The sequence below is a fragment of the Piliocolobus tephrosceles genome, chromosome 16 (genome assembly GCF_002776525.5).
Source record: "Piliocolobus tephrosceles isolate RC106 chromosome 16, ASM277652v3, whole genome shotgun sequence".
Lineage (NCBI taxonomy): Eukaryota > Metazoa > Chordata > Mammalia > Primates > Cercopithecidae > Piliocolobus > Piliocolobus tephrosceles.
Window position 1 is genome coordinate 56242921 of NC_045449.1, and position 27709 is coordinate 56270629.

The 27709-nt window shown below is 41.3% G+C and overlaps 1 protein-coding gene across 1 annotated transcript in view; it reads left to right on the top strand.

The window, feature by feature from the left end:
* The window catches only part of EFCAB3 (EF-hand calcium binding domain 3), a 152902-nt gene extending 132563 nt beyond the window's left edge, over positions 1-20339 (top strand). The window contains exons 44-47 of the mRNA XM_023192335.1: positions 9670-9863; positions 10216-10400; positions 17753-17872; positions 19984-20339. Coding sequence (XP_023048103.1) covers positions 9670-9863; positions 10216-10400; positions 17753-17872; positions 19984-20307 — 823 coding nt within the window. The 3' untranslated portion in view covers positions 20308-20339. The remainder of the gene's footprint in view (positions 1-9669; positions 9864-10215; positions 10401-17752; positions 17873-19983) is intronic.
* Positions 20340-27709: the final 7370 nt, after the last annotated feature.

Sequence of the window (27709 nt, forward strand, 5' to 3'; positions counted from 1 at the left end):
ATTTCTCTGATGACCAGTGATGATGAGCATTTTTTCATGTGTCTGTTGGCTGCATAAATGTCTTCTTTTGAGAAGGGTCTGTTCATATCCTTCGTCCACTTTTTGATGGGGTTGTTTGATTTTTTTCTTGTAAATTTGTTTAAGTTCTTTGTAGATTCTGGATATTAGCCCTTTGTCAGATGGGTAGATTGCAAAAATGTTCTCCCATTCTGTAGGTTGCCTATTCACTCTGATTGTAGTTTCTTTTGCTGTGCAGAAGCTCTTTAGTTTAATTATATCCCATTTCTCAATTTTGGCTTTCATTGCCATTGCTTTTGGTGTTTTAGACATGAAGTCCTTGCCCATGCCTATGTCCTGAATGGTATTGCCTAGGTTTTCTTCTAGGGTTTTTATGGTTTTAGGTCTGACATTTAAGTCTCTAATCCATCTTGAATTAATTTTTGCATAAGATGTAAGGAAAGAATCCAGTTTCAGCTTTCTACATATGTCTAGCCAGTTTTCCCAGCACTGTTTATTAAATAGGGAATCCTTTCCCCAATTCTTATTTTTGTCAGGTTTGTCAAAGATCAGATAGTTGTAGATGTGTGGTATTATTTCTGAGGACTCTGTTCTGTTCCATTGGTCTATATCTCTGCTTTGGTACCAGTGCCATTCTGTTTTGGTTACTGTAGCCCTGTAGTGTAGTTTGAAGTCAGGTAGCATGATGCCTCCAGCTTTGTTCTTTTGGTTTAGGATTGTGGGCCTTTTTTTGGTTCCATACTTTGAAGTAGTTTTTTCCAATTCTGTGAAGAAAGTCATTGGTAGCTTGATGGGGATGGCATTGAATGCATAAATTACCTTGGGCAGTATGGCCATTTTCATGATATTGATTCTTCCTATCCAGGAGCATGGAATGTTCTTCCATTTGTTTGTGTCTTCTTTTATTTCATTGAGCAGTGGTTTGTAATTCTCCTTCAAGAGGTCCTTCACATACCTTGTAAGTTGGATTCCTAGGTATTTTATTCTCTTTGAAGCAATCATGAAAGGGAGTTCACTCATGATTTGGCTCTCTGTTTGTCTGTTATTGGTGTACAGGAATGCTTGTGATTTTTGCACATTGATTTTGTATCCTGAGACTGTGCTGAAGTTGCTTATCAGCTTAAGGAGATTCTGGGCTGAGATGATGGGGTTTTCTAAATATACAATCATGTCATCTGCAAACAGGGACAATTTTACTTCTTCTTTTCCTAATTGAATACCCTTTATTTCTTTCTCCTGCCTGATTGCCCTGGCCAGAACTTCCAACACTGTGTTGAATAGGAATGGTGAGAGAGAGCATCCCTGTCTTGTGCCAGTTTTCAAAGGGAATGCTTCCAGTTTTTGCCCATTCAGTATGATATTGGCTGTGGGTTTATCATAAATAGCTCTTATTATTTTGAGATACGTCCCATCAATACCTAATTTATTGAGAGTTTTTACCATGAAGGACTGTTGAATTTTGTCAAAGGCCTTTTCTTCATCTATTGAGATAATCATGTGGTTTTTATCTTTGGTTCTGTTCATATGATGGATTACGTTTATTGATTTGCATATGTTGAACCAGCCTTGCATCCCAGGGATGAAGCCCACTTGATCATGGTGGATAAGCTTTTTGATGTGCTGCTGGATTCGGTTTGCAGTATTTTATTGAGGATTCTTGCATCGATATTCATCAGGGATATTGGTCTAAAATTCTCTTTTTTTGTTATGTCTCTTCCAGGCTTTGGTGTCAGGATGATGCTGGCCTCATAAAATTAGTGAGGAAGGATTCCCTCTTTTTCTATTGGTTGGAATCGTTTCAGAACGAATGGTACCAGCTCCTCTTTGTACCTCTGGTAGAATTCAGCTGTGAATCCGTCTGGTCCTGGACTGTTTTGGTTGGTAGGCTCTTAATTATTGCCTCAATTTCAGAGCCTATTATTGGTCTATTCAGGGATTCAACTTCTTCCTGGTTTAGTCTTGGGAGGGTGTATGTGTCCAGGAATTTATCCATTTCTTCTAGATTTTCTAGTTTATTTGCATAGAGGTGTTTTTAGTATTCTCTGATGGTAGTTTGTATCTCTGTGTCCACACATACTTCTATAGTTCTTCCACTTGAGTTTCAGATCTCAGTGCATGGCTTTGCCATCTCAGTGTGTTTACCCAACTGTCAGAGCCAAAGGCGTGGCATAATCCTCAGTTGTCACTGCTCTCTCACTCCCTACATCCAACCAATCACTAAGCCCTGTCTGTCTTACCTCCTCAACATGAAAGCCATGCACTTCTCTCTATCCCACAGAAACTACCCTAGCATAAGTAAGTCACTATCTTCTTGGACTTAACTGCAGTATCCTGCTTTGTCACTCTACTTCCATTTTTTGCCATCTCCATCCACTTTCCACACTGAAGCCAGATCATAACTTAATCTATTAGAAAATATTTAAGTGGCCTACAATGCCAAGCACAAATCTAATCATATCATCACATCACTTACCTTCTAAAAAGCCTACAGTGAACTCTCATGTTTCCTATAAAAAAGTTCTGACTTAACGTGATATTTTAAAGGATCTTCATAATATATCCTCTGCTTAACCTCCAGTCTCATATATCTCTCTCTGTCTCTCAACAGAGTCTTGCTCTTATCTCCCAGGAGTGCTGGAGTGCAGCAGTGCGATCAAGGCTCATTGTAGCCTCTACCTCCCAGACTCAAGCAATCCTCTCACTTCAGCTTCCCCAAGTAGCTGGGACTACAAGCGTGCACTACCATGCCTGGCTAATCTTTATATTTTTTTGTAAAGACAGGGTTTCACCATGTTGCTCAAGCTGGTCTTGAACTCCTGACCTCAAGTTATCCACCCCCATCAGCCTCCCAGAGTGCTGGGATTATAGGCAAGAGCAGCTGTGCCCAGCCCTCATCTCTTGTAACTTCCCCTCTCACACCCTAGATTACATTTAACTCGGGTCCTAAAATACTCCATGCTCTCTCACCTCCTGGTATTTGCCTAAAATAGTTTTCCCCTTTGTGAGTCAGTTTCCTAGGGCTGTCATAAAAAATTACCATAGCCAGGAATGGTGGTGCAGGCCTGTAGTTCTAGCTACTTAGGAGGCTGAGGCAGGAGGATCCCTTCAGCCCCAAGGGCTCTGGGCAGTAGTGCACTATGCCAATCAGGTTTCTACACTAAGTTCAGCATCAATACGGTGACCTCCAGGGAGCAGGGGACCACCAGAAGTGGTGAACCAGCCTAGGTCAGAAACAGAGCAGGTTAAAACTCCTGTGCTGTTCAGCAGCAGAACTATGCCTGTGGATAGCCACTGCACTCCAGCCTGGGCAACATAGCAAGACTGCCATCTCTAAAACAAATTAATTAATAAAATTGCCACAAACTCTGTGGCTTAAAACAATAAAAATTATTCTGTCCCAGTTCTGGAGGCCAGACGGTGTCAGTAAGACCACACCCATTCCTTCTCCAGGCGAGAATCCTTCCCTGGAAATTCCAGCCTCTAGTGATTCCTGGCATTCCTTGGCCTGTGGCAGCATAATTCCTATCTGTGCCTTCATTTTCACAATGCCTTCCTCTATTTGTGTCTCAAATCTCCCTCTCCTTTCTCTTATAAGGTCACCAGTCATTAGATTTAGGACCCACCCTAAATCCAGGATTATCTCATCTCAAGATCTTTAATTTAATTACATCTGCAAAGATACTTTCCAAAGAAGGTCCCATAGCAGGTACAGGGCTTAGGCCTTGGACATCTTTTTGGGAAATACAATTCAACCCACTCTACCTATCTATGCTTAGCTGACTCCTGCTTATCCTTTCTGTCCCTGTGAGTAGTCACTCCCTCTGAAATGCCTTCTCTGACCCCCCAATTCTGGGTCAGGCTTGCTCCTACATGCTCTTCTCTCCCTATCATACAGCACATTGCACTGTTGAAGTTACAGGTTTAACAGGCAGCTTTGTCCATTAGATTGTGAGCTCTGGAAGGGCAGGGACCATGTCAGGCTTATTCATTTTTTCCCACACCTAACACACAGCACAGAACAAACTAGGCACTTAATACTTGTTGAATTTAATTGACTTTCCCAAGATTATACAGCTATTAAATATCTGATTTAGCAGTTCAATAAGAGAATGTTGTGAGAAAAAGACTTAGAAAACAGTCTACATTTGTTTGGCTAGAGCATGATATTTGTGTAGGGAAACAGGAAGAGATAAGGTGGAAAATAGGTACTGGATCCACATTATAGAAAATCTCTTCTAAGGTTTCCTCCAAGCACTGGAGAGCCACTACAAGTGCTGGGAGAGGGGAGCAGTGAGGAAGAAGGATTTTGATAGAGGAGTGGTGGAGTTTGACCTGGAAATGGTATATAGAAAAGTCTGGTAGAAAGACAGACTGATGGTCAAGAGACAAATGAAGAGGTAAGAAAAATAGCTCTGGAAAGTAGAGGAAGCAAAGGGAGCTGGGCACAGTGGCTCACACCTGTAATCCTAACACTGTGGGAGGCTGAGGCAGGCAGATTGCTCTGAGACCAGCCTAACCAACATGGTGAAACCCCATCTCTACTAAAAATACAAAAATTAGCCAGGCATGGTGGCACGCACCTGTAATCCCAGCTACTTGGGAGGCTGAGGCACAAGAATTGCTTGAACTCAGGAGGCGGAGGTTGCAATGAGCCAAGATCAGGCCACTGTACTCCAGCCTGGGGGACAGAGCAAGACTCTGTCTCAAAAAAGAAAGAGAAGAAAATGTACTTGCTGAATGGCAAGACCTCCCACTAGCCCCCTTCTCCTTCCATGTTCCCAATGTGTTGGAAGCTAGACTTATACCACCCAAGTAAAATTGTAGAAGATTAGTCTTCAGGGAAATTGACTAGCCCAAGAGAAAAAACCCACACTCACAGTTAAAAAGTCCCTTGATGAAACAAGGCTCCAACCAATTATCTGACAGTAGAGCTCCCACCAATAAGATTTAACACACCAAAAAGCTTCCAATTGGATTTAACGAGTGCTTACTCTCATTCTAAAATATGAATAGACATCCAAGAAATCAAGGGACATTTAAGAGATGGACCTAGTAGCACATGCCTGTAGTCCTAGCTACTCGAAAGTATGAGGCAGAAGGACCGCTTGAACCCTGGAGTTCAAGTCCAGCCTGGGCAACATAATGACACCCCCATCTCTTTTTAAAAAAAGATATTTAAGGAAGATTATTATTAGATTATTAATCTTAGATTAATAGTAAAGCAATATTAAAACAAGAAGGAAAGAAAGAACAAAAAAAAGAAAGAACAAACTAAAGAAGTAGAGATAATGCATGATACATGATACAGAAGAATTATTGTAATATCCTCCAAGATATGAGGGTTAATTTGCATTCATGAAATTTGAATAGGAAACTATATAAAAGAAACATTCAAAAGAAAGAAAAAGGTTGAAGTTCTTGCAAATTAAAAATAGAATAGCAGAAGTGAAAATTTCAATTAAGAAAATCTCTCAGAATTTTGGAAAAAGAGAAAACAGCATTAGAAAAGATGAGAAAATCAGTCCAACATTCCAAATAGTAAGCATTCTAAAAGGTGAATGAGAAAACCAAATGAAGGCAGGAAATTATCAAAGAAATAGTCCTAGAAGATTTCCCAGAACTCACATACATGAGTTTGTAGGTTTAAAGTATCCATTGAATGTCCAGCACAATGAATGATAAAAGACCCATACCCACACATGGCACATTACTATAACATTTCAGAACATCAGGGATAAGATGCTAAAAGTTTCCAATAAGTAAAAAAATTTACTTTTCTGCATGTGAAAAGGAAACATAAGACTTCTCAAGTACAGCACTGAAAGCCAGAAAATAATGTAACACTGCCTCAGAAAAAATGATTTCCAACCTACCCAGCCAAACTGCAAAGTATAAAAGAAAAGACACTTTCCAGTTACCAAGCCTCAAAAAATGTACTTATGCATTCTTCATTAGGAAGCTATTGAAGGATACACCCCACCAAGATGAGGGAGTATACATAATAAGTAGGAAAACAGCCAGCTCACACCTATAATCCCAGGACTTTGGGAGACCAAGGCAGAAGGATCACTTGAGCCCAGGAATTCAAGATCAGCCTGGGCAACATAGGGAGATCCTATCTCTACAAAAAAAAATTTTTTTTTAATTAGTCAGATGTGGCATGTGCCTGTAGTCCCAGCTACTCAGGAGGCTGAAGCAGGAGGATCGCTTGAGCCCAGGTCGCTACACTCCAGCCTGGGTGACAGAGCAAGACCTTGTCTCAAAAAAAAAAAAAAAAAAGAAGAAGGAAAACATAGGATCCAGGAAACAGAATATCCAAAAAGGAGACAGACAAAGGGACTTCCTCCCTAGGATGGTGGTGAAGAATAACTCTGGGTCAATAACTATACACTGAAACCATTCCAGGTGGATAGATCTCTTCAAGAAAACAAAAAGTGAAATATATAAAAGTCCTGTGTGTTTGATCATGGATCTTGCAAGGAACTAGAGAAATAACAACACCTTACATATGTTGAGTTGTTACTATGCTCCTGATACCACCCTAAAGTCTTTATGTGTATTATTTCATTTAACACTATGAAGTGGATACTATCATTACCCCCATTCCCAGATAAGGGAATTGAGGCACCTTAATAATTGAATAATATGCCCAGGATTACACAGTTAGAATGGTGTCAGTGAATTCACTGGACTGTCAGGAAGGTGTGAAACCTCAGCAGAGGAAAAGCCTACTACAAGCCAGAACATCACTGGAGGTGGGTGAGGGAAATGAGTAAAGACTGGGCTTGCCCAGGACATCTGGGCCCCTATACAGACTGATCTTTTATTGTGAATATAAGTTTATAGAATATATATTTTCTTTTATTATACTTCTTTCTTTTTTTTGTTTTGTTTTTTTTTTGTTTGTTTGTTTTTTGAGACAGAGTTTTGCTCTCATCACCCAGGCTAGAGTGCAATGGCATGATCTCAGCTCACTGCAACCTCTGCCTCCAGTATTCAAGCGATTCTCTGGCCCCAGCCTCCCAAATACCTGGGATTACGGGCACGCACCAACACTACCATGCCTGGCTAATGTTTGTATTTTTAGTAAAGACAGGGTTTCGCCATATTGGCCAGGCTGGTCTTGAATTCCTGACCTCAGGTGATCCTCCCACCTTGGCCTCCCAAAGTGCTGGGATTACAAGCATGAGCCACCACACCTGGCCCTATTTTCTTCTATTGTACTTCGTAATATTGTGTGGCAAAGAGTATCTTTCCTGTATTTTTAGATATGCCCAGGAATTCTGTGAAACAGAGATATGCAAATCTAGCAAAATTATATCATTATTAAAAGCAAATACAGGCTAGGCATGGTGGCTCACTATTGTAATCCCAAAGCTTTGGGAGCCCACAGCAGGAGGATCACTTGAGCCCAGAAGTTCAAAACCAGCCTGGGCAATGTAGGGAAACTCTCTACAAAAAATGTAAAGATTAGCCAGGCAGGGTGGCTTGCACCTGTGGTCCCAGCTACTCAGGAGGCGGAGGCAGAAGGACTGCTTGAGGCCAGAAGTTCAAGGCTGTAGTGAGCCTTGCACCCCTGTACTCCAGCCTGGGACACCATGAGACCCTGTCTCTAAAATGATAATAATAATAATAATAATAATAATAATAATAATAATAATAATAGCAGGCTGGGCACGGTGGCTCACGCCTGTAATCTCAGCACTTTGGGAGGCCAAGGCAGATGGATCACCTGAGGTTGGGAGTTCAAGACCAGCCTGACCAACATGGAGAAACCCCGTCTCTACTAGAAATACAAAATTAGCCAGGCATGGTGGTGCCTGCCTTTAATCCCAGCTATTCGGGAAGCTGAGGCAGGAGAATCGCTTGAACCCAGGAGGTGGAGGTTGCAGTGAGCCAAGATCGCGCCATTGCACTCTAGCGTAGGCAACAAGGGCAAAACTCTGTCTCAAATAATAAGAATAATAATAATAAAAACAGCAAATACAAACACAAGCCACTAGTTTTGGTATGTAATATATATGAAACAATTACTTATAAAATATAATGTGACATAAATTGTTAAGCAAAGATTAGAATTTCAAGGAAGAAAGGAAACCATAGACTAGAGCAGAAGTTCTCAAACTTGCACTGTGTCAGAATCAGCTGGAGTGATTGTTAAAACACATTGCTAGGCTACGGGATTTCTAAGTTAATAGGTGTGTAGTCAGGGCCAAGAATTTGTATTTCCCACAATTTGTATTTTCCCAATGGTGCTGAAGACAACACTCAGAGCCATAGAGTATATAGAGAATACTCTGAGGGAAAGAAAAACTGAGCCTTGAAGGACCGGGTAGGAATTAAGTTACATTAAGAGAAACTAGCCTTATGCTATTTTCAGAGGCAAGTGATGACATTGTGGATGGTTGAGTTCAAGGCTAGGGAAGAAAGTATCTGATCATAAGTCAGACTCTAATCAGAACACCATAGGCACATTTCCTACCAACCACTGCTTCAGCCCCAACATTTAGAATGAGTCCTTTCCCTCTTCCTGAGAGGAAAAGAAAGGCTGCCTGTCACCATCCCAGAGAGTAGTGAAGCCTCCCGTTGCTGTAACAGGAAGAAATCTACCTATGTATTAATGAGAAGCAAGGTCCTACACCTTTTCCTCTGAGACAGCATAAAGTGATGCTCTTCTACTCAGAACACTGAGATGTGAGAGGTTCCACTATCAAAGCAGTGAGAAGCAAGTCCTTCCACCTCAGCAGCAGTAAGCAGATCCCTACCATAGCTGCAGAGAGAAGTTCACTGTTCTGGCAGCAAGGAGGAAGCTGATCACTTACCACCACAGTCACTAATATTTGAGGTATGCATGTTTGTAAGTCAGATGTTTATACTATGGATCAGAGTCCTTTATCATATACAGCCTGCCAGCTGTACTAATTCTCAAAGAATGTGTAACCTAAAATGCCCAGTAACACATCTAAGTGTCTTCTTACACATACACTCCAAAAAAAAAAAGATAAGAAAGAAAAGCAATCAATAGTGATTTACTCCAGATCATAAGCTTACTGGTAGTATTTTCTTTTCTTTTTTATACTTTTCTATGTTTTCCAAATTCTCTGCAATGAGAATTTCTTTTAACTTAAAACAAAATTTGCATTTTTAAACCTAACACAAAGTAATAATCATTAATGTTTGTATTCAAGCTGGTACCACTTAAGGGTTTGTCAAGGATCATAATTCATAAGTATTTTTCTAAACAAAACAGGGAGGTCAGAGCTGGACATGATAGCAGGCACCTATAGTCCAGCTACTCAGGAGGCTTAGGAGAGAGGAGAATTTGAGCCCAGGAGTTCCGGTCCAGCCTGGCAACATAACAAGACCTCATCTCTCTCTAAAAAAAACAAAAACAAAAACTCTGGGAAGGCTTGGGGAAAAAAAGGAGACCAAAAACCAAGGAATACAGATATAAATAGTCAAATGGCCTGTGGAAGGTATCAGTAGATATTCTATAAATATCACAGAAATAGACATTCAAATATTATTGAATAAATATGCAAATTAGATTTAAAATAAGTTTCTTCAGCATATGTAACTAGCAACTTGACTTTTTAAAATTTTTGTCCTATATCTCTTTGTATCCATTTCTAAATTACTTTTTTTTTAAAGCTATTTCCAAAGAAAATTCCAGCATACTGGCCCAGGAATGTTGTGGAGTCCCTACACTATGGGCTATGGAAAAAGGACACTTAAGCCAGACATATGCACACCTCCAAGCTCAAGCATGGCTGCCTTTGCTAATGCTGCCCGGATTGCAATAATGAAAGAAAAGGATTTATTTAAATTTCTTGAAGAGCTCAAGAGTAAGAGCCATTTGTTCTCTCTCTACTGTTGTAAAGGATGTATTTTTATATGACTGGTCAGAAAGAAGTACTAGAGCCCAAATGCCTTAAGAACAGAACCACAGCCTATTCTGAGTGACCACTCTGTGTCACATAGATGTCATTTGAAAGCAAATGTAGATGTAACCTGAATCCTCAGATGCCTGATGAAGCCTAGAGTCTGTGAATGGGTTGGGAGTGGAAGCAGGAGAGTGAAGAATGAGGGCCATGGCCACTGAGAAGAATAGACAAAGCAAAACAGGCACCACATGCTGGTCTTTTATGTGAATTTCTTACATTGTTTGTGATACCATTTTTGTTTTTATCTTTTTAGGATGCAATTCCCATTCAGATAGCCCATATTCAAAAATACCCATCTTTCCATTGTTCCCTAATGTGGATGGGGTGGTGATGGGAAAGCCATTCAAAGACATGCAGAAATTAGAGATGCTAAGAAGAAAGGAGCCTTTGAATTTCTTTGAGGATTATTTTTTCCATAAAAGAGACTGGAAAACACAGGTGAGATTTAGATTATGTCACATTAGTTAAATACTTGGATTTTTAAGCACTAACTTAAAAGAACTAATAACATGCTTTTACAACAAATAGTTTTAGTCATTATTTTCAAACCAGATGCCATAGCCATGTGTCCAAATTTAAGCCCAGGTGTTAACATTTCATTTAATTTCAACAAATAAACTTACTAAAAAATACAGGTTTGTGGTTGGGGATGGGGAATATAGGAATAACAACAATAAAAGTTTCTCCAATCCTATCTCTGAATGCTCCCCCAACCACTCAGGGACCAGCAGCTGCACTCTGGACACCCTCCATCCACTCTAGATTGTGGTTGGGCAAACAACATGAGATGAGAAGACCAGGCCCACAACCCAAAAGAGCAGTGCTGTGATGGAGGGGCCATCCTGCCCTCAACTAGATCCCCATTTATGGTCCCAGCTGCACCTTCTGGCCTTGCTTCAAGTTCTGTTGACTCTAGTCTTTTTGCACCCCCTCCCAAGATATACTTTTGCTAGAGTTTTAAGGTCTCTAGCAACTATGCCCAAGTTTCTGGATAATCTCTCAGGAGACTCTGGCCTTACCCCAGATAAGGCCTCTAGGCCTGAGAAACAGAATGGAAATTTAACTGGAGGCCAGCCTACCCTGTGGAGCTCTGGGTTCCAGAGGCCCATATGTTGTTCACATCACTATACAATTCCTAGAAGGCCCCTCCACACATAGAGTTTAAGAGGCCCAGTGGAGTATCACTGTCACAAATGACCTCAAGTTCAGACTTTGTCTTTCTCCAAATGAAGTAACACCCACAGGAAAATATCACTGAGAAGATGGAAATAAGAGGACATTTATCCTCCTTTAAACTTATGTCCCAACATTCAACTACTCCTCCACCCCAGGTGCTTGTCTGTTTATTGTCAATCTCTCCAAGTAGAATATAACATTCATGTACACAAGGGTTGTATTTCTTTCACTGAGGTATCCCTATCATCTAAAATAGAATTTGGCCCATAGGTAACTCAATATTTTTTAGAGGAAAGAATACTGTAATACAAATACTTTATTTCCTGAGAGCATACTATATGCTAGATTGTCTCTAATAATCTCAGCAGAAATAATGTCAATAGCTTCCTAAATGGTCCCGTTGCTTCTACTGTTGTCCCCTTCAATCAACTGTCAACCCAGCAGCCAAAGTGGTTCTGTTAAAATCAGATTGAAACCCTCCAATTTGGGAGGCCGAGACGGGCGGATCACGAGGTCAGGAGATCAAGACCATCCTGGCTAACATGGTGAAACCCCCTCTCTACTAAAAACTACAAAAAACTAGCCGGGCGAGGTGGCGGGCGCCTGTAGTCCCAGCTACTTGGGAGGCTGAGGCAGGAGAATGGCGTAAACCCAGGAGGCGGAGCTTGCAGTGAGCCGAGATCCAGCCACTGCACTCCAGCCTGGGTGACAGAGTGTGACTCTGTCACCCAAACAAAAAAAAAAAAAAAAAAAAAGAAACCCTCCAATGGCTTTTCATATCACACAGAATGAAAACCAAACTTTTTATAACTTACAATGTCCCACACAATCAAAACCTGAGCCTTCCAATAATTGTAGCACTAGTAACTGTTTAAATTTCAATTAATTAAAATTAAATAAAATTACACATTCAGGTCCTCACTTGCAAATGCTCAATAGCCATATGTGGCTAATGGCTACTATACTGGACAACACAGAAATACAGAAAATTTCCATTATTGAGGAAAATGTTATTGACCATCACTGATCTAGGCTCTCATTGCCTATCCAACAATCTCATCTTCCACTGCTCACCGTCCAGTGCATTCCACTCCATCCTTAAGGCCTCTTTACTCTTCCTCTTGCAGACCAGACATGCTCTCACCTCATGGTCTATGGCTTTGCTATTTCTTCTGCTCTAATGTTGTTCCTCAGAGAGCTGCATCATAGCTCTCCCATCACCTCTTTCAGGTATTGTCTCAAATATCACTTCAGGAGGCCTAACAACCCCGTTAAAATCACAATCCCCACATTGTCATTGTACTAAATGCCACTGAATTGTTCACTTCACTTGGTTCATTTTATGTTACATGAATTTTCACTTAAAAAATTTTTTTTTTGAGTCAAAGTCTTGCTCTGTTGCCCAGGCTGGAGTACAGTGGCGTGATCTTGGCTCACTACAACCTCTGCCTCCCAGGTTCAAGCAATTCTTCTGCCTCAGCCTCCAGAATAGCTGGGACCACAGGCATGCGCCACCACATCCGGCTAATTTTTGTATTCTTAGTAGAGACAGGGTATCACCATGTTGGTCAGGCTGGTCTCAAACTCCTGATCTTAGGTGATCAACCTCCCAAAGTGCTGGGATTACAGGCATCAGCCACCATGCCTGACCAATAAAGTATTTTTTAAATAAGTATTTAAATAGCTGGGTGCAATGATACATACCTCTAATCCCAGCTGATCAGAAGACTGAGGCAGGAGGATCACTTGAGCCCAGGAGTTCAAGACTAATGTGCGATGATCATGCCTGTGAATGCACTCCACTCTAGCCTGGGCAACATAGTGAGGCTCCATCTCTAAAAATAAATGTTTTTAATTAAAAATAAATTTAAAATAAAAATGTTTGAACAAATAAATATATATGTATTCAAATAAAATCACAACCCCCAATACCTTATCCCCTTTCCTGAATTTTTTCATAACACTTGTTACCATCTAATATATTACATATTTACTAGTATATTACATCTAATACACTACATATTTATATTCATTATACTACATGCATACATATGTATATTTACATCTATATCTACTGTATATGTACTACATTTACAACTATTATATTACATTTAATGCTATTTCTATTAAACTATATGTTTATAATTATATACATATATAGTATATCTAATATACTATGTAGTATATTACATCTAATCTAATATAATTATGTATTTATAAATGTTCATTAGAGGCTGGGCGCGGTGGCTCACGCCTGTAATCCCAGCACTTTGGGAGGCCGAAGCGGGTGGATCACCTGAGGTCGAGAGTTCGAGACCAGCCTGACCAACATGGAGAAACTCCATCTCTACTAAAAATACAAAATTAGCCAGGTGTGGTGGCACATGCCTGTAATCCCAGCTACTCAGGAGGCTGAAGCAGGAGAATCACTTGAACCCGGGAGGCGGAGCTTGTGGTGAGCCAAGATCGCACCATTGCACTCCAGCCTGGGCAAAAAGAGCAAAACTCCATCTCAAAATAAAATAAAATAAAATGAATGTTCATTAGAACCAAGAAATAGTCTAGGCACAGGTTCCTCATGCCTGTAATCCCAGCACTTTGGGAGGCTGAGGCGGCTGGATCACTTGAGCTCAGGAGTTTGAGACCAACCTGAGCAGCATGGTGAAACCCCGTGTCTACAAAAAAGAAAAGAAAGAAAGAAATGGTACTTTCAAGTTTCCGAAAGTAACTAAGTTACATGAACACTACCTGACCCCGCACACAGACTCCCTATGACCACATTAAAATATTGGATAGGGCTGGGTATGGTAGCTCATGCTTGTAATCCCAACACTTTAGGAGGCCAAGGAAGGTGGATTGCTTGAGCCGAGGAGTTCGAGACCAGCCTGAGCAACATAGTAAATTCTGTTTCTACAAAATATAAATATATATAAATATGAATACTGGATGAAATAAAATGACAAACATTGAAAAATGTATTCAAAAGAAAGGAAAACCCATGTTTCAGAAAGCAAGAGAGAGAGAGTGCCTAAAGCCAGAATAACAAGTTCATAAAATGAACATGGCGGAGGGGTGGTAGGTAGATCCTATACATCTAGGCCCTGATGAGTTGGGATTGGGGTTTCAATGCCCATTCAGGGTCAGGAGATGTGGATCCCTGGAAGTAAGCAACTGGAATTGAAACCAGAATCTGGAAGGATTGCCCTCTCAGTAAAAGGAGGGGTAAGAAACTCAGTCCATAGTGAAGCTTGGCCTGCTCAAAGCTCTGAATAGAGAACAAAGTATTCTGTGAAGAATTTAAAACTCAAGATTGTAGCATGCATGGATTCAGAATCTGAATTTATAGTTTCCACATTAGATGAAATCGCCAAACAGTAAAATTACCCTTAAAACTGGTTTTAGATTGGTATTACCTTGGGAGGTCTGCCAGACACAAACATAAACACATCCATATCCTAGGTTTGCACAGCTTATATAAAAAATCTTTTCAAATCCGTTTTAAAGAGGTTCACAAAAATTACAAGCCATACAAGGAAATAATCTACTCTCAAAAAAAGTCAGTAGGTAAACGAGGAGTATCATAATAATTTGATATAGCAGATTGATCTTTAAAAGACTGTAAAAAATGTTTTAAACTATTAAAGAGAAATGTTTAGTAATGACTGAGAATTTTTCTAAATTGATAAAAGATATGAATTCTTAAATTGAAGAAAACATCCTGGAGCAACATATATAAAAGAAAATCCAACTTGAAACATTGCAGTTGAAAATGAAGACAAAGAAAACACTTCAAAAGCAACCAGAGGCCAGGCACAGTGGCTCACGGCTATAATCCCATCACTTTGGGAGGCCAAGGCAAGTGGATCGCTTGAGGTCAGAAGTTCAAGACCAGCCTGGCCAACATGATGAAACCCCTGTCTGTACTAAATACAAAAATTAGTTGGGCGTGATGGCACATGCCTATAATCCCAGTTACTTGGGAGGCTGAGGCAAGAGAATCTCTTGAACCCAGAAGGCAGAGGTTGCAGTGAGCTGAGATTGCACCACTGCACTCCAGCCTGGGCCACCAAGCAAGATTCTGTCTCGAAAGAAAGAAAGAAAGAAAAAGAGAGAGAGAGAAAGGAGGGAAGGGGAGGGGAGGAGAGGGAACCAGAGAGAAAAAAGAAATAACTTACAAAGGAACAAAAAGTAGGCTAACAGGAGACTTCATGCATGCAAAAATACAGGCCAGAAGACAATCAAATAATATCCATAGATTGAGGACAGCAAATTATTTCCAGCTAAACTATCATTCAAGAGAGAGAGTAAATAAAAATACTTTCAAGGCCAGGCATGGTGGCTCACACCTTTAATCCCAGCACTTTGGGAGGCCAAGGCAGGCGGATCACCTGAGTTCAGGAGTTTAAGACCAGCCTGGCCAACATGGTGAAACCCTGTCTCTACTAAAAATACAAAATGTAGCCAGCCATGGTGGCGCGAGTCTGTAATCCCAGCTACTAGGGAGGCTGAGGCAGGAGAATTGCTTGAACCCGGGAGGCTAAGGTTGCAGTGAGCTGAGATCCCACCACTGCACTCCAGCAAAACTCTGTCTCAAAAAAAAAAAAAAAAGTTTGACATTATAAGGGTGGTGTTCTTTCTTGCTTGTCTATAACTTTAATGTGGTTTTTCAAATTTTCCCCAAGGGTTTTTGTTGTTGTTGTTGTTGTTGTTGAGACAGGGTCTCAACTTTGTCACCCAGGCTGGAGTGCAGTGATGTGATCTCAGCTCACTGCAGCCTCTGTCTCCCAGGCTTAAGCAATCCTCCCACTTCAGCCTCTCTAGTAGCTGGGACTACAGACACATGCCACCACGCCCATCTAGTTTTTGTATTTTTAGTAGAGATGGGGTTTTGCCATGTTGGCTGGTCTTGAACTCCTGGGCTCAAGCAATCCACCCACCTCGGCCTCCCAAAGTGCTGGAATCACAGGCATGAGCCACTTTCATGACTCTGTCTCAAAAAAAAAAAAAAAAAAAGTCTCAATCATTAAAACAGTGTGATATTGATGGGCAGGGCCCAGTGGCTCATACCTGTAATCCCAGCACTTTGGGAGGGCATGGCAGGTGGCTCATGAGGTCAAGAGATCGAGACCATCCTGACCAACATGATGGAACCCCATCTCTACTAAAAATACAAAAAATTAGCCAGGTGTGGTGGTGGGCACCTGTAGTCCCAGCTACTCGGGAGGCTGAGGCAGGAGAATCACTTGAACCCGGGAGGCGGAGGTTGCAGTGAGCTGAGATTGCGCCACTGCACTCTAGCCTGGCAACAGAGTGAGACTCCGTCTCCAAAAAAAAAAAAAAAAAAAAAAAAAAAAAAGTGTGATATTAAGAAATTAACAGACAGACCCAAGGAAGAAAATAGAAAGTCCAAAAATAAATAGAGCTATGTGGAGAATTTTAACTTAAGGAAAACATGACATTTCAACACAACAGGAAAATGATAGATTATTCAACAAATAGTACACTGAGTAGGCATCTGAGGAAAAAAATGAGATTTACACTTTATGTACAAATTGCAAATGGACGAAATGTAGAAGAAATAAATGGAAGGTCAGAGAGAAAGAAAAAGAAAAGAAACCTTAAACATACTGAAATAAACTCTGGGAAAGCATCCCTAACTGTGATACAAAAGCCAAATGCATTTTTTAATAAAAAGATATTATTAATTCCACTGCTTCAAGATCAAAAATCTCCATATGGCCAAAAAAAATCGCAGTTGCCACTCATAACACAAAAAGCTAACTTCAAAGAACTTCAAATTCATTAGAAAAAAAAACTAACCTATATAAAAATGGGTAAAGGGTATGAACAGACAGTTCTCAGAAACATGAAAAAATATTCAACTTCATTCCTCATAAAAGATCCAAGTTAGGGCAGGCACGGTGGCTCATGCCTGTAATCCCAGGACTTTGGGAGGCCAAGGCAGGTGGATCATGAGGTCAGGAGATCGAGACCATCCTGGCTAACACGGTGAAACCCCGTCTCTGCTAAAAATGCAAAAAATTAGCCAGGCGTGGCGGCGGGCGCCTGTAGTCTCAGCTACTTGGGAGGCTGAGGCAGGAGAATGGCGTGAACCCTGGAGGCGGAGCTTGCCGTGAGCCAAGATCGTGCCACTGCACTCCAGCCTGGGTCACAGAGCAACATTCCATCTCAAAAAAAAAAAAAAAAAAAAAATCCAAGTTAAAATTCTCCTCAGGTTTATCTTTTCATATTAGATTGACCAAGATGAAAAAACATGGTATACTCATAAGTTACAGGTAGGTTTGTAAACTGGTTCACCCTCTACAGAGGAAATTTGGTAATAATTACCAAAAGGACAGACCTCACACCTTTTGACCTAACATTTCCAGTCCTAGGGCACCATCTAGGATATACAGATGTTTTTGCACATATGGCAAATGCCACTCCTGAGGGACCCAGAAAAAGTCTAAACAAACAAACAAATGGTTTGGCAATAATCTTATAAATTATATACATATCCTTCCATAATAAAATATACTTATTTATTATGTCTTTTTGTTGTATAATTCAAACTAAAATGTATTATTAACCTTCTTGTTTAAATATGCATAAAGGCAGCAAATATAAAGTCTATGGACCCTGCCTCAGGTTATTCAAATAACATCACCATTGATCAAATACTCAAGAAAAAGCAGACTTGTACAGTGGCTGATGAAACTGCTATTAAACAACACGTGAGTATTCCTCGTGGAGTGCCTTCCCAGAAATCACTGACAAAAATATTGTTCACTTCAATACTACACCATAAAACCAAAATAATTTTTATCTGCTCTATGTCTTTAAAATGAGACAAGATTGTTTCTTATGTTTACCCATTGTGATAACACCATTTCTTTGTCTATAATCAAATGGATTCAAATGTTAAGTGTTATTATTCATCCTGCTATTCACCTATGCAGCTATACTCACTATTATTTCTGGGACATTCATTTATGTTATTCCAGAAATATCCAACTAATTAAGGTAGTTGACCAACAGTCACAGTGAGTAGTGTACTCAGAGATTCATGGTGAAAGAATCTTACATCCTGAGGCCTCTAGCCCTGGGGCACCAGCTGCACTAGGGCTAAGAAGCTTGAGAAGATCAATAGTTTCGTATTAATACACTGGAAATCTTGGCATTAGGTAAAGAACAGCTAGGGCAAGTATTCCTTGGGCTATCTCAATCTATCCTCCTTGGTTCAGCTGCCACCTATGTACTGATTGCTATTAAAGTTGTCACTAACCTAACTTCGTTCCTCTATTTCTGTCTTATCTCACTGACCACTTGATGACTATTTCTACCTCTACCCAGGGTCTCATAACATAACAAACTCAACATGTCCAAAACAAAACTCATCATCTTCTGCATCCAACTGGCTCTCCCCTGGGAATTCTGTATCTCAGGTGGTGTGTGTGTGTGTGTGTGTGTGTGTGTGTGTGTGTGTGTGTGTTTTCAAATAAGGTCAACTTTTATTTTAGATCCACGGGGTACATGTGCAGGTTTGTTGCAAGAGTATATTGCATATGTCTCAGTTGATAGCAACTACTCAGTCACTGAAGCTAGAAGGCCAGGTGCTATCCTTAACTTGGGTTTTTTCCTCATTCTTCACATCTGCTAATCCCCAAGTCTGGCCTATTGTCATTCTCTTAAAGATTTTTCAGGGCCAGGCATGGTGGCTCACACCTGTAATCCCAGCACTTTGGGAGGCCAAGAGAGGCAAATCACCTGAGGTCAGGCCAACATGGTGAAATCCCGTTTCTACTAAAAATACAAAAATTAACCAGCTGTGGCGGTGGGGTGCCTGTAATCCCAGCTACTCCGGAGGCTGAGGCAGGAGAATACCTTGAACCCGGGAGGCAGAGGTTGTGATGAGCCAAGATCACACTACTGCACTCCAGCTTAGGCGACAGGGGAAGACTCCATCTCAAAAAAAAAAATTTTTTTTTCAAATCTGTCCCCTTCACTCCATCCCCATTATCACTGCCTTAGATGAGGCAGTCGCCAACCTGGTATCCTCCAACCATTCTCTACACAGCTGCTAATAATCCAACATGAAGAGCCAACCATGGCACTGTCCTACTTAAAAGTGAACACATCCCTCTCAATGATGGCAATTTCAACTCTATTTTCTGCTTAAGGGATTTATTTCACTTTCATTAGAAACAGTGGCTCACTACAGCAAGATTTTCACTGAGGAACAGTGTCTTGCTAGCCTCACAGAGATTACTGACTTATAAGATTAAGTGTAAGGGCCTGCCTGTCCTTTGTCATTATTTATTCCTCTGACTTTAAACTTGACACTCCAGCAATACCAAGTGCCTGAACCCTCCTACCACACCTCCAGGATATTTACTGCCTTGGGGGTCTCTGTTTATGCTGTCCCCTCTCCCTGGAACACCTTCTCCTCACCACTCACTCCCTCAATTTGATCACATCCTTGAGGACCTACTCAGCTCAGCATCATCTCCCAGTCAGTTCTCCCTATCCTAGGCTGAACTGAGTGACTGAATTGGCACTCCTGTTATATCCATAGCCTATCTCTATCCCATACTTCAGCCTATTTTAGTCCACTGTATTTTTCATATCCTTATAAAATTTCTTATTACCTCATTATTCCCAAGCAGTACATTTTGATTGTCCATCAACTCCTAGCTCACATTTCCTCACGAGGCACCACCCAATGTATAGACTCAGTGACTTTTGAGTAGCCTAGGAACATAACTCTTGGGGTATCTATCATTGTGGTCCACAAATCAAAACTACTTTAAGGTAACTACAATAAACTTCTGGTCTCTCACTACAGGTGAAGAGAGCTACTGATACCTATAATTTAGGAATTGCCCTTGAACACCGGAAAGAAATGCTAAACCTCTGGCAGAAGATCCGAGGGGATTTGATTGGGATAGACTCTAGAAATGAGTCCTTTTATGACACCTTTTCTACTTATACATGGTCCTGGAATGTTTGCCAAGAACTACTTTCTCCTAAGGACTTAAGGTTATATGATGCCTATGTGAATAGAAATTCCTCCCATAACTCCAGATCCTTTTCCTCATCAGATACCAGTGAATGTGACACAGACTCAGGAAGAAAAAGAAAAAGGAAAGGTTTAAAGGGATTTCCGTAATGAAATTTCTACATTTTCTAAACAGCTCATCACAAACTACTTTTTCATAGTTATCAAAATTATGGTTTCTTGCTTTTGTCTAAGTACATTCTTAGAAGCTGGAAATTTTGACATCTTTTGGTTTCTGACCAGTAAAAACGTTTAAGTCATAAAATGGTTTCCCTTTCGTAAATTTTTTGTTTGTTTGTTTGTTTGTTTGTTTATGTTTTGAGATGGAGTCTTCCTCTGTCACCAGGCTGGAGTGCACTGGCATGATCTTGGCTCACTGTAACCTCCACCTCCTAGGTTCAAGCCATTCTCTTGGATCAGCCTCCCGAGTAGCTGGGATTACAGGCGCCCACCACCACACCCAGCTAATTTTTGTATTTTTAGTAGAGAAGGGGTTTCACCATGTTGGTCAGGATGGTCTGGATCTCCTGACCTCGTGATCCGCCCGCCTCAGACTCCCAAAGTGCTGGGATTACAGGTGTGAGCCACCGCACCCGGCCCCCTTTCCTAAATCTTTACCAGTAAATAGATGCTGGGCTGTTCGTTCCCTAGCAATAAGCTATGCTCTGCTGCCCCTACCTGGCTTAAGACTGCCTAAGCCTCAGCAGGAAGGAGAAAAGTTGACCTGAGCTAAGGGCTCTCCAAGCAGTAAACCTGAGTTTATGGTGAGTGTAAACTGGATTAGGTTTTCAATTGTTTGTGAAAGACACTAGAGACAGCAGAAGAGGATGACCTTTCAGTTTCAGGGAATAAGATCAGCAAGCCCTAAAGAACCTTGATTAAATTTGGGGATTACCAAGGCTCCTTAGCTACAACCTGCACACCTGGATTGCTCTTACAAATAGCTGAACACGGCCAGGTGCGATGACTCATGCCTGTAATCCCAACACTTCGGGAGGCTGAGGCAGGAGGATCACCTGAGGTCAGGAGTTCGAGACCAGCCTGGCCAACATGGTGAAACCCTGTCTACCAAAAATACAAAAATTAGCTGGGCGTGGTGGCACACGCCCATAATCCCAGCTACTCTGGAGGCTGAAGTGGGAGAATCACTTGAACCTGGGAGGAGGAGCTTGCAGTGAGCTGAGATTATACCACTCCACTGCAGCCTGGGTGACAGAGCAAGACTCTGTCTCAAAACAAAACAAACAAAAAACGAATAGCTGATCACATCCATTGTATTTATTGTTGCTGTTCTTTAATGCATTTAATAAAGCAGCACATATATAACTATATTACAAGTTTGGGGATTATAATTTTTTATTATGGTAAAATATACATTCCATAAAATTTGCCCTTTCAATCATGTTTAAGTATGTATCATCCATTACTGGTTTTTTGTTTTGTTTTGTTTTTTTGGTGTGTGTGTTTGTTTGTTTAGAGACAGGGTCTCACTCTGTCACCCAGGCTGGTGTGCAGTGATACAATCATGGCTTGCTGCAGCCTCAACCTCCTGGGCTCAAGGAATCCTCCCACCTCAGCTTCTCACGTAGTTGAAACTACAGGCATGCCCCACCATGCCTGGCTAATTTTTTTATTTTTGTGGAGACATGGACTCCCTATGTTGCTCAGGCTGGTCCCAAACCCCTGGGCTGAAGTGATCCTCCCACCTCAGCCTCCCAAAGTGGTATTATTACAAGTATGAGCTACTGTGCCCAGTCCCATTGGGGTATTTTTCTGTGGTTCTCAAGGGTTGCCCACAGAGAGACAGACCACTTTTGGACTCAGGATGTACCAAGACTAAATCTATATTAACCTTCTGATCTACTGTCAGGATGGCAAAGTGTTTTATTTCTTGTGCCAATTCTGATCTAAAAATGTAAGGGATAAAAAATATATATATAAGGGATGAGATCAACTATTTGTAAATGTTGTCCAAGAAGCTGGTTTGCAGGTGTGTGGGTGCAAACCAGTCCATCACACTCAACATATAGAACAAATCCTTTTTAAATCACTATTCTAGAAAAATTTTGACCCAGAAAAAGGAAAAGATATGTCCAATATTGATGGGGACAATGCTTCATAATGTTAAAAAAGAAAAAAATTGAGACAGAGTCTTACTCTGTTGCCCAGGCTCAGTACAGCAACGTGATTTCAGCTCACTGCAATCTCTACCTCCCCAGGTTCAAGTGTTTCACCTACCTTAGCCTCCCAAATAGCTGGGATTACAGGTACGTGCCACCACACTCAGCTAATTTTTTATTTTTAGTAGAGATGGGGTTTCGCTATGTTGCCCAGGCTAGTCTCAAACTCCTAACCTTAGGTGATCTGCCAACATCAGCCTCCCAAAGTGCTTGGATTACAGGTGTGAGCCACCGCGCACCGCTGTAAAATTATAAAATACCAGAAAAAAGCAATGAAGGCAATGCCCCCAAAACTGCTTATTGAAATGGCCTTGAGGTAATTTTGTGAGTGTTACCATGAATAGTCAAAAGAGTCTAAATATACTTGCTATTATTCATAAAGATACAATGTTGGAGAGAAGAACTAACCTTATAGATATGTAGCCATATTTTCTAAGTAAAAACAAGATTTATGACTTGACAAGAGACTTTTCATATGGCTGTAGGTATAACAGGGAATCTAGGAGATATAATTTGGATGCCAAAATGTTACAGTTCCTGGAATCTTTCCTTGCATCAGTGAGATAACAGGACAGAATATTTTTTAGTAGGATCTGTCCTGGAAAATCTAAAATGTACAGCAATACATTATTTCTATTAAATTGTCACACACTGTCGATGACAGTATAAATTGGCATCTCTCTGCCAAAATATAGTATAGCAAGAGGGTACTCATCCATCCATTCATTCACTAATTATCAACTGAGTTGCATACTGTGTGCCAGACCTAGTTCTAGGACCTGAACATATAACAGTTAACAAACAAGTAAAATGACTTAACCTCACAGAGCTTAGTGATAGAGCTAATTATAACCATTGACTCAGCAATTCCTATTCTAGAAAGTAATCATAGGCCGGACGCGGTGGCTCAAGCCTGTAATCCCAGCACTTTGGGAGGCCAAGACAGGCGGATCATGAGGTCAGGAGATCGAGATCATCCTGGCTAACACGGTGAAACCCCGTCTCTACTAAAAAATACAAAAAAACTAGCCAGGCAAGGTGGCGGGCGCCTGTAGTCCCAGCTACTGGGAGGCTCAGGCAGGAGAATGGCGTAAACCCAGGAGGCGGAGCTTGCAGTGAGCTGAGATCCGGCCACTGCACTCCAGCCTGGGCGACAGAGCAAGACTCCGTTTCCAAAAAGAAAAAGAAAGAAAGTAATCATAAAGAAATAATCATGAATATACAAAATTATTTCATGACAAAGATGTACACCATGTTTAATTTTTTTCTTTTTCTTTTTTTATTTTTGAGACAGTGTCTCACTCTGTTGCCCAGGTTGGAGTGCAGTGGTGTGATCTCAGCTCACTACAACCTCTACCTCCAGGGTTCAAGCGATTCTTCTGCCTCAGCCTCCCAAGTAGCTGGGACTACAGGTGCATGCCACCACGCCCGGCTAATTTTTTGTATTTTAGTAGAGATGGGGTTTCACCATGTTGGCCAGGATGGTCTCGATCTCCTGACCTTGTGATCTGCTCACCTCGGCCTCTGAAAGTGCTGGGATTACAGGGATGAGCCACCACACCTGGCCTAATTTTTGTACTTTTAATAGAGATGGAGTTTCACCATCTTGGTCTGGCTGGTCTCGAATTCCTGACCTCGTGATCCACCCGCCTCAGTCTCCCAAAGTGCTGGGATTACAAGTGTGAGCCACCGTGCCTGGCCAGATAAATGTAATTGTTTAAAAAAAAAAAAAAGGCACAAAGCATTTTGTTCTGAAACTATTTTAATGTAAAGTCACTTGTATAATTAATTAGAAATAAAAGACTGGGATGATATAAGCCAAAGTGTTAATTAGTCAAATTAATGGTGGGAAGAAGTATTTTCTTTTTTCTTATCAATATCTTCTAATGTTCTATAATAAAAAAATTTATTTTGCAATAAGAAAACATAGGCCAGGTGCAGTGGCTTACATCTGTAATCCCAGCACTTGGGGAGGCTGAGGCAGACGGATTGCTTAAGACCAGGAGTTCAAGGCCAGCCTGGGCAACATGGCGAAACACTGTCTCCGCAAAAAATGCAAAAATTATCCGGGTATGGGGACACAAACCTCTAGTCCCAGTTTCTCCATTGGCTGACGTGGGAGAATCACTTCAGCCTGGGAGGCAGAGGTTGCAGTGAGCTGTGATCGTGCCACTGTACTCCAGCCTGTGTGACAGAGCGATGCCCTATCTCAAAGAAAAAAAAGGAGAAGAAAAGAAGATAAATAAATAAATAAATAAATAAATAAATAAATAAATAAATAAATAATGTTTTTAAATTAAAGTTGTTGGCCAGGCCCAGTGGCTCACACCTGTAATTCCAGCACTTTTGGAGGCCAAGGCAGGCAGATCACTTGAGGTGAGGAGTTCCAGACCAGCCTAAGCAACGCAGTGAAACCCCATCCCTACGGAAAATACAAAAAAATACAAAAATTAGCCGGGAGTGGTGGCAGGTGTCTATAATCCCAACTACCCCAGAGGCTGATGCACAAGAATCACTTGAACCAGGTAGGCAGAGTTTGCAGTGAGCCCAGATTGCACCATTGAACTCCAGTCTGGGTGACAGAGCAAGACTCCACCTCAAAAAAAAAAAAAAAAAAAAAAAAAAAAAAAGCCAGGTGTGGTGACTCGTGCCTGTAATCCCAGCATTTTGGGAGGCCAAGGCAGGCGGATCATTTGAGGTCAGGGGTTCAAGACCAGCCTGGCCAACAGGGTGAAACCCATCTCTACTAAAATACAAAAATTAGCCGGGTGTAGTGGCGGTGGCCTATAATCTCAGCTACTCAGGAGGCTGAAGCAGGAGACTCGCTTGAGCCAGGGAGGTGGAGCTTGCAGTGAACCGAGATCATGCCACTACACTCCAGTCCAAGCAACAGAGGGAGACTTCGTCTCAAAGAAAAAAAAAAAGCAGAACAATTAACTACCCTTGTCCTTGGCTGACAACCTAAGGCAAGAATCCGGAATGAGAGTTTTTAACCTTTACAAGCGTTTAACCCATGCCACCTACTGAGCTAGAGGAGTTCTCCTTACTCACCACCAGAGGGTCCCTTAGCTCGTCTGAAACGTGGTGTTTCTGAAGCTACAATCCAGTATAAAGCCTGGTATCAGGGAACTCACAGCCATGTCAAACTTCCGAAAAATTATTTTAGGTGCTTCGAAAAATAGGTTGCACAAGTCAATCAAATATAATTGTATAAAATTAAGTTTAGGCTGGGCGTGGTGGCTCACGCCTGTAATCCCAGCACTTTGGGAGGCTGAGGCAGGCGGATCACGAGGTCAGGAGATTGAGACCAGCCTGACCAACATGGTGAAAGCCCGTCTCTACTAAAAATACAAAAAAGTAGCCGGGCGTGGTGGTGGGCGCCTGTAGTCCCAGCTACTCGGGAGGCTGAGGCAGGAGAATGGCGTGAACCTGGGAAGTGGAGCTTGCAGTGAGCCGAGATCGCGTCATTGCACTCCAGCCTGGGCCACAGAGCAAGACTCTGTCTCAAAAAAATAAATAAATAAAAATAAAAAATAAAATTAAGTTTAGGATACTTTAGCACATTTCACAGAAAAAAAGGCCAAAGCTGTTTGACATTTAAAATGTCTCCTTTGGAACTAATATAGTAAATTCAAGTGAAGACAATGAGCTGTCTGCAAGAAAATGTGCAGTGGGACTGTTGATTGGGAACACTAGCAGCTTGTAGTGAGGGGAGAATAAAAGCCCATAGATGAGAAAACAAGATGCCAGAAATAAATGTAAATCAACCACCATATCTGCAAACAGCCGGCCTTGAGAAAAGATAAAAATTCCTTGTACTTGTTTCTGGGTATGGAGCTTGCGTTCAAAATGTTTCCAAAGACCACAAGAATGGCAAAAGCATATTGTCTTCAAATGAAGTACAACTTCTTTACTATCTTTTTTATTAACTTGCGTATTTTTCTTCCTAGAGAGGGCTCAGAGCTTGTTCACATTTCTTTGGAGGAAAAAGTATATAATCATTCATTGCTCCCCATAGTTTTACCTACAGAGAGAATTTACAATGGAATAAACAATTACTGGCTGGGCGCGGTGGCTCACGCCTGTAATCCCAACACTTTGGGAGACCAAGGCGGGCAGACCATTTGAGGTCAGGAGTTCGGAACCAGCCCAGGCAAAAGGGTGAAACCCCATCTCTACTAAAAATACAAAAATTATCTGCGTGTGGTAGCACACACCTGTTATCCCGGCTACTCAGGAGGCTGAGGCAGGAGAATCACTTGAGCCCAGGACATGGAGGTTGTAGAGAGCTGAGATCCAGCCACTGCACTCCAGCCTGGGCAACAGAGCAAGACTCCATCTCAAAAAAACAAAAAGTACTAATTACCAATGTACTACGTCTAGCACTGCACCTTTCCTTCTTTTTTTAAAAAATTCATCTTTCCCTTTATTCTGACATTATGACATTAAATAAAGTCCAAGAGGTATTGGGGTGGTCCTTGTTTGGTCTCTGCCCTTTCCTTCTTTTCTAAGTGGTATTCATCATGCTTCTCTTGGAAGTCTTCTCAAATACCATTATGTCTAACATACTTTCTTCTAGATTCTTTTGAGAGTCATTTTGTATTAGATCTAGAAATAGAAATGTAAGGCTGAAATGTATTACTATGACAAACTATGTATGTGTGTATTACAATCTTAATTGTGCTAATAAGGATAATTATAATAAATATAATATGGATGATTCAAAAAGGTTAGATGGTTATAATTAAAAAAAAAAAACAAAAAACTTGTCCTTGGATATTCCATTTGATTTGCTAAGCCTTGTGTTCTCTAAACTAATTTCATATCTCCATCTTCCCCTACCCCAACCAAAATATATATACACACCGTGTATACATATACACCCACACTGAAGAGTTGACCACAGAAGCTGGAAATTGCCCGGTTTCTTCCCACTGCTTGCTACCTTCTTCAGTTCTGGACATCGGCTCCATAGTGGAACTAGGTAGCCTCAACTCTTACAATGATTCTAGATTTTTCCTGTTTTACAACTTGAGGAAAGCTAGGGAACCTGTTAGAGGATCCCAGCATTGAACTGGGGCTCAAGTGGAATGTCTCCCACTTTCTGCCTAACCTGCACGTCCATCTGCACCTCATCAATGAGAAACGACTCCGGAGAGAATTTCCCCCTGCCTGGTCCCCTTCCCTAGAGAGCCCTTCGCCAACCCTGGGGCAGCCCCAAGCGACAGCTCCCAGCCTCCACCCGGACCGGACTCCAGGTCCGCCCTGCCCCGCCACCGTTTTTCCCGCCCAGACTCAGCGTCTTCTGGAAGAGGGAGTGACCCGTAGGAAGT